At 34.8% G+C, this 9,491-nt stretch overlaps 1 protein-coding gene across 2 annotated transcripts; it reads right to left on the bottom strand.

Annotated features, from left to right (window-relative positions):
• Positions 1-1,057: 1,057 nt before the first annotated feature.
• LOC137814154 (uncharacterized) lies at positions 1,058-9,105 on the bottom strand. Of its 2 annotated transcripts, none has more exons than XM_068616741.1 (9): positions 8,929-9,105; positions 8,616-8,785; positions 7,094-7,450; positions 6,756-7,015; positions 4,812-4,953; positions 4,304-4,675; positions 4,053-4,184; positions 3,852-3,980; positions 1,058-3,737 (listed from the first exon to the last, which is right to left on the bottom strand). In XM_068616741.1, the coding sequence occupies exons 2-9, from the start codon at positions 8,733-8,735 to the stop codon at positions 1,437-1,439; spliced, it is 3,813 nt and encodes a 1,270-aa protein (XP_068472842.1). In that variant the 5' UTR covers positions 8,736-8,785; positions 8,929-9,105; the 3' UTR covers positions 1,058-1,436. The 2 variants fall into 2 exon arrangements, with proteins under 2 accessions (XP_068472842.1, XP_068472843.1); XM_068616742.1 differs by having other exon boundaries at positions 8,616-8,780; positions 8,929-9,104.
• Positions 9,106-9,491: the final 386 nt, after the last annotated feature.

Raw genomic sequence — 9,491 nt, 5'->3', positions numbered from 1 at the left:
ATGTTTTTAATTCTATAAAAGGTTTTTTTTTTCTCTATTTAAAAATTTGCAAAATTTTTATTTTTAATTTCTAAGATTAGATCATATAAGTAACATTCATAATACGAGAAACAGTATACTCAACATTTATCATGTGTCTTTAATAGTATGCCATTATTTTTTGAAAGTTTATTAAAAACTTAAATATTTTAATTCTTCAAGTCGATAAGCTCTTTCTTTTGGTCATTCAATTAAAAAAAATATTTTTTAGTTTCTAATTTTTCGAAATGATTTTGAGTCATAGGGGTTACACACTATTAGTAAGGTTTCCTTTATGTTATCATTATTCACATTGTCACTTAACCTATGCAAATGTCTCATAACACAACTTTTTCCACTTGACTCCCATCTTCAAAAATCACATTCAAAGGCTTAATACTCCAACACTAACCAAAATCACTTTCTCGAAATCATTAACAAAAAATGTAGAATAAATAATCATTTCTGAAAAAATGTAGAACAAATAATAATTTGTTAGATGATTCAGATGTCTTTTCCTTCGACTCCTTCACATATAGAGAATACATTTACAAAAGATTCTAAATTTGTCTTAATTATTATTCATATTTATAGAATTTTGTTGACCCTTTTAATATTAGATCATGATTAGCATGTGTACCATAGTTTAATATTGACATTATCTAACTTTTTTTACAATTTAACTTATATTAATTTGTATTCATCTAACTTGGTTCTCCTTATAGGAAAGGACATTTACTAATTTCGTTTAATCCCAAAGATTAAAAACTAACTATAAAATGTAACTTTGTAATTAGAGAACCAAAAGAAAGTGTGAATAAAAGCACTTTTTTACCCTTAACATTTTACCTTTTCCGGATGTACTTTATTTTTTCAAATTTTCCTGTGTATTACTTTAAGAATACCTCAGGTTTTTCACCTCAAAAAGGCAAATGTGGCCGAACATCATTTTAAAGGTGCTATGGTTAATACCTATGCCACCTTCACTCTATCTACACATCATACTCAAATGTGGCACCTGCGTGACAAAATCGTGAGATTCAAATGAAAGGATCTAAATTTGAATTCAATATCTGATACAGTCATAATGACAACGTGGGCTCAAAACTCCAAATACAGCTTTCACTATAAAGACTGTTTTGGTTTCAGTATGACAAAAGAATTATGAAGAACAAATGCTTCAATGAAACTTTAGGGTGATTATGACCTCACAAAAAATCTTTAAAATACCAACACTCCCAATCTTTCTCTACAACAAAAAAAAAAGACAATTGGGCAACAATTAACTAATCAAGCTATAGGCTAAATTGGAAATTGCTGAAAGGAAGCTTATTGTTCACCAAATTACAAGGTACTCAAACCTCCATTACCATATGTGAAGATAGGGACTGGATACCACAACAGCCACCTTATTCTTCTCACTTTATCATTTTAGAAAACTGGAAACCTTTATTACTTGTTGCGAACAAGTTGTATTCCTCCATGGCAGGAGTCTCTTTTTTATTGCAATTATGGACATTTTCAACATGATCTGCTGAACCTTTTGACCCAAAATCGCCAATAGTATCTCCATTCAAAGATGTGTGCGCGGATTTACATACTGTTGAAAGGGCTACGGGTCCACCAAAATGAAACAAGGAAAAATCCTTGTTATTCTCAAGTGATTTGGCAGAATTATCATGCATAACTTCTCCATATAATGCTGGTTTCTTGGAAATAGTTCCAGTTGGAACGACCCTTTCTGCAAAAGATCCATTAAGATGCTGTAGCAAAGAAGCTGGCTTGGAAACCCGAGTCCGTACCTCTGCATTCAAAACATTAGCTCTGGCAACTGGCTGATGAACAGGAATGGCAGGGTTGAAAATGGGAGCTGGTTGCTGCAAGGCTCCATACTGCAAGCAGAAGCGTGGGTCCTCATTCAAGCCATATCCAAGAGGGCTAGCATATAAATAGGGATTAGTGTGTGGGAAGGGTATCAACCCATTTGTAGGAGCTCCTGGCCATGAAACCGGATTTTGATGGAAATAACCCATTGTTGAAGGAGCTTGAAAAACTGGAAAATGTATATTTTGGTTTGACAATGGTGGAAGCATACTCCGAGGTTGAGAACACACATTAGCGGTGGAAAAACAAGTATCAAAACTTTGGGCAGTTTCCACAAGATTCCCAAATGCATAATTTCTTGTACTGTCCAAGGACGGACCAATCAATGAAGTTGACCTTCTTACCAAACCCTCACCATTGGTATTCTGGTTATTCTCAGTGGCTACTTCATGACAATCAGACAATATATTTTCCATGTATTCCAAATTATTTCTTACTTCAGATTGCCGGCTAACATCTTCTGAATCCGATGTGATTGAGGATTCTGTATTTTCATGGTTTGACGAGGTGGTATTGTTATCACCCTCACTTAGGCATAATGAGCAGTTATCAGAGCTAAAAGTGCTACTTTGAGTGGGATCAGCAGAACTGTTTAAGGCAAAGCCTCCAGTTGAACATATTCCAGGTTCTTCTGAAGCAATTTCCATAGAGCTACAAGAACCATCAGCTTCTACATGAAAAATATTTTCACACCTTTCATCCGCTCCACCAAATCTCTTTGAATTACATTCCTCAACATCATTTTCACCTGACTCAGCAGCTTCTCCAATAGACGACTTGATCAGATCAGACTGATTTCCTTGAACTTTAGTGGACTTCAAAATAACATCAGAGTCAGAATTACCGCAATGATATTTCTTCTGATATTCTGTAGGCTCCCAAACTCTCTTCGATTGAGACAAATCCCGGCCAGGATAGTTCCCCAAAATGATTTTGTTTTTGAATCTTCCATTACTCTCATGCATATAGTCTACTTGTTTATTCTCGGTACCATGATAAAATTGCTTGGACGTATCCCCTGAAGATTCAGACTGACAAGTAGGCTTTGTCTCCCGACTAACTCTAGTCATAGGAGAATGTTGCTCAACCCTTGTCTTAAATTCATTATTCAAGCAACAGCTGCAAGAATGAATATCACATCTCTCATTTGTTCGATTCTTGGAACTGTAAAACTTCTCATTAAACTTGGGAGGACCACCATTTCTACCATTCGATTTTGTTGGGACATTAATCCTTGATTTCCTATTCAACCCATTCATTACCCTGGATGATGTCACAAAACTCTCTCCATAATGTCTTGGCTCAGATCTGCCAACCATCACACTATTTTCTGGAACTGCATATCGCCGTCTATCAGACCACTTCATAGGCATATCCTGTTGAAATTCTTTCCTACATCTTAATCTTCGATTAGAAAGCATTGTTTGTTCAATTGTAGACTGATGATCCATCTCATCTTTTGCATTTGAAATTTCTTCCTCACAATCATCGAAAAAGACATCTTGTGGTTTCAAAGCACTATCCTTACTGCACAATTCTTCATCTTGGATGTTAGGAGAATCATCCCTCAATACACTAGTTTCATCTGTTTCAATAACCGAATTCCTGCAGCTATTAGTATAATTTTGCTCGACATCCGCAACTGCAGACAATTCTTCCTTTGAGATTTCAGGACAACCAATAGCATCATTTGAATCTGAAGACCTTTTTTCTTTTTCTTTTCCTTTTAGTCTTTCCTTCCTCCTAAGCCTTTTCTCCCTTTCCTTTGTCCTTCTCCTCTCACTGCGTTCTTCTTCTTCTCGTTTTTCCTTTTCTTCTTCTTCAAGAAGCTTCATCTATAGACAAAATCACACAATTGAATTGAGGAAGTGTAATTTTAAAAAAGAAAAAAAAAAGTTTTTTTCCCCTGCCCTCAATAGCCTTTCTCCTAAAAGCATAATAACTAAGACCTGTTTTTCCAATGTAATGATTTCTCTGCAAGCTACATGCACTCGATCCTCCAGCAGTTTTAGTGCCAGACAGACGAATATGCTGTGTGAATTTTGGCGTGCTGTTCCTTCTCTGAAAGCCTTTTCAACCTGAAGGATAAGGCACGGTCAGTGACTGAACAAAACAGACACACAGAAAATAATATTTTAATCTAAACATGCCTGCTCTTTGAAAATAACAGTGGCAGCATCTAGCAGAAATTCTCGAGCAAGTTCAGGGCTTTTTGCATGCTTTTGGGGACGGGTGCATTCTCCATCAAGCTCATTCCCATCCTTGTCAATTGAATCATCATCCTGAGAGGATACATTATATAACATGAAAACTAATGACAAATTTCTCATGAACAAATATTAAAATCAAAAGAATGATGGATAATTAACAATGTTTATTTTCTTAGAGAAACTTGAATTACCTCTTCTTCCTCAGCCTCTTCAGCATGCTCAAATAATTTTCTGATACTCTCCCCTTTTGTGATTGTAACATAACCATCTCCTACAGTTAACCTGCAATGTACACACTGTTGACCCTTCAACGAATGAGCTTTAACAGAAAATTCAGTGCAGCGTCCATCTAATCTCCAAGCTCTGAGGGTGACAAAACATGCACTCAAACCACCAAGATCCAGGCCACTGGCTCGACCACATCCATTCAGTCCCACATTTTCAAACTCCAAAATGTCAGATTTTCCTTCAGTTGTCCCCACAGCCCACTCAAAGTGATGATAGGTTCCTGATGCATCAGCAAATGTCTGACGCCAATCAGCTTGAACTGAGTCACCAGATACCTAGTAAAAGTGAATGGACAGATGTCATTTAGGTAGAAGTTCAATTATAGATGAAACAATCTTTCATAGCTGCAGACACTTCCACTAAAATCTCAATCACTGTAGATTTGACAGGATAGAAATGTGCAAGTCACACCTCATATTGAAAGGCAGAATCAGCAACACAAAACCAGCTCGTGCAGCGAGGTTCTCTACGCATGCGCTTCAATTCTTTTAGTTCCTTGAATTCTCGAATAACATTTCTTCTACAATCTCTGCAGAATCTCTTGCTATCAAATCTGATATAGATATGGTAACTCATCAGTAAAAAAATAAAAGCATAAAGCCTCCTTTGAAACATACAATTATGTACATATACATGGGGAAAAAGTTATCTCACCAAATACTGTACAGCTTTGAACAAAAGTTTCATATATATTTTCTGATGATGACAAAATAGATTAAATCATGCTAGTAATGAACTACCAGGCATTGCTTTTATGTATTCAGATAAACATTAGTAAATACGTTCGAAAGAGAGACAAAAATTTATTTCTATAATCTAACTGTAATAGAACAAAGAGCCATTTGATTATAGCAGCAAGTTCTCTGACCCAGTAGAGCAAGACGACAAGACAACAGACATAATGTAAGAAAATTTAAACAAACAGTATGGAACATGAGGATTCACTTGATACTTTTTGCTGAAGGAAAATGTAACTCCAGAGACAACACTTAAATGTTATTTAAACCAATAATAATGTAGAAAACAGTGAAGTGAATCTATAATAGATTAAGTTTTTCCTATTTATATCAAAAAGATAAAGTTAACATTCTAATCTACCACAGTGCCTTTGTCAAAATCCCTCTGAAGGTCCTGAAGCCTTCTTGTCCATTATTTGTATCTAATACACTGTTTTTCAAATTCTTTTCTCGTTTCTTGCTCATTCTTAACTCAGGTTCCATTAATTAAGGATCTCATTATACTCACTCCACTTGTGTGTATTTCAACAAATCTCCTAACAAACAAACCTTAATGAAAATAGTAATCACCGAGTCAGTTGAGTAGAGAGTAATGTCTAGTTTCAATCCTAACAACAGCTAACCTGTTGATTTATCTTCTCAATAATTACATGAAAACTCTTACATAACATAATCAGCTTTTATCTAACAGTCCATATCTGCACTCCACCAAATCCCAAAGTATGTAATTGCCTCCAACAAAATCATCCTTTCTCATTTAAACTACTTGTTTGTGTATACAATCCACAAGTACCAGGTATCCAATTTCCTAAACTTTGCAATGTAATAAATACTGGAGTCTAATAACAAACTTAATCATTCAATTCTCCAATATTTTACATTATAATAGTTCTAGCAAGAACAAACAACTGTTTTTGGACAACTTTTAATCATACAATTTCTAATCTAAACTATCATAAACCAGAATCAGGGAAAAAGCTTCAATATCAGATAGGCTTTGCCAAGAAATACAATTAATATATTCATCCTTTGGTTAACCGTGGGTAAGTATCTCTGGGGTAATATAAAAGCAGACAGTAAACACACATTCCCTTAAAAAGCCTATCCTGGATATTTCTTATTTTTCAACCTATAAATCCATGAATCACTACAATATTTCCCATTATACGACATAGTCATGAAACAAAAGCTTTTTCCATACAACACTATTTTTACTTATAATGTACTGTGTTAATATGGTATCAAAGTCTATCCTGGCAAGGTTTTTTAGGTCTATTATGCTATCGAGTCAGTAGCGGACCACCTACAAATATCTAGTCTCACGCTCGAGATGTCCATGCCTCAACGTGAGGGGAGTGTGTTAGAGTTCTCATATTGACTAGAGATAAGACCAAACTTTTTTAACTTCATATATCTCTATGATAAATTCCCCGTTCAACTTTTTAAACACCAAAGGCAGCTCAATTGTAATAAACACCAACTAACATTCCCTATTCTCATTCTTTGCATGTCAATTTCAACTATATGACGAGATTATAATAATAAATTTATATTATTAGTAACAATCCTCATTCATCTAAGGGTTAACACTGTAAGGAATGGACAAATAGATAGATACCTGTACATAAGTCTCTCAATAAAATCTTCTTCTTTCATTCTCAAAAGAGAAAGTCGTGTATCCTCTCCCAGTGCTGACCAGAAATCTACTAGTGTATCACATGAAAGTCTGGCAGTATGCAAGGCACATGTTTCTCTTGTACCATGTCCTCTACCGTAACTGACTATTCCTTGGCTTATCCAACCACGGCCTCCCCCACCACAGGCATCAGGATAAAGCAGTTCTCTTTCCCGCTCCCTGGAACGTGCCCCATCGAAAACCTAACACATGTGCAAAAGTTTAGCTACCAACAGGGCAAAGAATGGCATAAGGATCCAATATAAATGAGCCACACTTACAATTTGCAGTCCTTTCAAAGACTTTGAATACAAGTAGCAGCTCATAAGTGTTAATGAGCCATCACGTGCTGTGATCAGACCTCCCCAAGGATGGATTGATGGATCTTGGATTTCATCTTGATTGATGATGCTGTCATTGTTTGGCTTTCGCAAACCTCCGGATCTGTTGCAAGGAAAGTGGCCATCCACCCCTTCTTGTTGCAAAGATTTCCCATGCATAACAATCTGCAGAAAACCTTCAAGAAGTAATCCATTGCACCTGGAGCAGTACATATTTTTACGAGCCTGCTCAAAAAGGGATTGTTTGTCTATCCTCAATAACTTTTGCCGAGCTTGCAGTGATAGCTCACTCCAGAACTGTATCGCAAAAATGTAATAAACCAATAAGAGGCAAGGTAAGCATGTCAAAGTTGCTAATAACATTGTATCAAGAGAACAAGGTCAACATGACCTAGGTCACAGCTGAACCTCTATGAAATTGGTCATAGGTTGCAGATTGCAACCACAATCATGGCTGCAATATTGTGGGTTTTAAGGTCTTTGCAATCCACAATGCACTCAATACTATTGTTGATCAATCTAAAAACCACACGCATGAGTTAATGACAATTCTCAAGGATGCTCTTTCCTCCCCATGCTCCATAATTTTAATAATTCCTCACTATCATTGATTTGCTTGGAAGGTTGGATATGACTCAGACATAAATACAACACAAAATAAACAAAGATTTTTAAATGGCAGCAACGATTATATTTTATTACAATCCTTAATATTGTGAAAATTTGTAATTATGGCCATGAAGCAATTTTAAAAGCCTTCATATTGTGGTCAAAATTGTAGTTACAAACCATTTTCTAAACTCTTGAAATAAAGAAGGTAAAAAATGAATTTTTAAAATCCCCAACACACTCTTAGCAAGGGTATACAAGCAAAAGTAATAAAATATTAACAACAAATTAAATCTAAATTAAAAGAGAGACATTATTGTTTTCAAGAGTCAACATTCTAATTGTCATAGACACAAAATAACATATGTCCCATCACTGCAGTAGTGTATCATCTCTATTGGTGTAAAATTTAAAAAATAAATAGAAGTTAAAAATGGTAGAAGACAAGTAGAAGTATCTGTTATTGTCCTAACCCCTTGTACTTTTAAACCCATTCTGAAGTTTGTGTGATTCATTGTTGATAATCCATTGCCCAACTACTAGGAGAATATCTTTTCAGGAAACCTCCAGTATGAAAATTTGGCAAATTTTGTTCAATGGGCAACACAAAAAAAAATAAGTAACAAGAAATTTTGTTTAAACAGTCACTGAAATGACATTTATCAATCAGAAAACACTGAAATTATGAATCCAAACCCTATGAAAGTAATCAAACAAATGTTCCAACAGTAAGATCCAATATAAACTCAACCAACTCATCACTATTAACACAACAATCAATCAAAAACAGTAATCCAGCGACAATCCAAAATCCAATGAGAAATAAAAAATAAAAAGCAGAAAATTCCAGTACCTTCTGGAGTTGATTATAGCTAACATCATTGGAATTCTTCGACCAGAATCCATTTGCAGAAAGTGTACACTGGGACGAGTCATTAGTGAGTTGTTCATTCCTTTGTGCTAATCCGGGCATTTTCAAAACTCCTCGATATTCATTCACAACTCATGACAATTTAATCTATTCTGAAATTCACATCAATCAGATACGAAAATAAAACAAGCGGAGAATCAATAAAACGCAACCAGAACTCACAGATAGATTGAAATGGATATTTTTATGAATTAAAATCGAACGGGTAAAATTATTGGTGGAAGGAAAAACCAACCACGATCGAAGATGTTGGAGAATTGAGTGTGTGCCACAAAATAGAAGCATAAGGGTTTTTGATCGATGAGGATTCAGACAAAGACGATGAGATTTGGGGTGTGAGCGACTGCGTGTGTGAATGAATATATTTTTGTGGAGAAAAGAAAGAAAATGAAAATTTGGTTTTGGTGTATTGGTAAATGGAAATGCTGCTGCTATCTTTATAGGGCGCTGTTAAAACTCAAAAGCAACCATAAAGCATATTTGTTACTTATCACCACTAAGTATTTGATAGATTTAGTAGTAACATCAAATTAAAATAATTAACATAATTAATAAGGGGATTATAAATCATAATTCTTAATTTCTATAAACAAAAATTGTTTAAAAGAAGAGGATTTTCTTCTATTATGTTGAGCATAAGAGAAATATAAACTTATCTTCACTTGTTTCTTATATTCAATGTTGATAAGTAAATTGATTAGATTGTATTTTTTTTCTGAATATGGTGTTGTTGTTTTTAGAATAAAATATGAAATAAAGGTATATTTTAAGAGTGGTGTAACTTTATAATATGGTGTT

The sequence above is a fragment of the Phaseolus vulgaris genome, chromosome 1, assembly GCF_000499845.2.
Source record: "Phaseolus vulgaris cultivar G19833 chromosome 1, P. vulgaris v2.0, whole genome shotgun sequence".
Taxonomy (NCBI): Eukaryota; Viridiplantae; Streptophyta; class Magnoliopsida; order Fabales; family Fabaceae; genus Phaseolus; species Phaseolus vulgaris.
The sequence above is the reverse complement of the archived record's forward strand: the minus strand, read 5'-3'. Positions and strand labels throughout refer to the sequence as shown.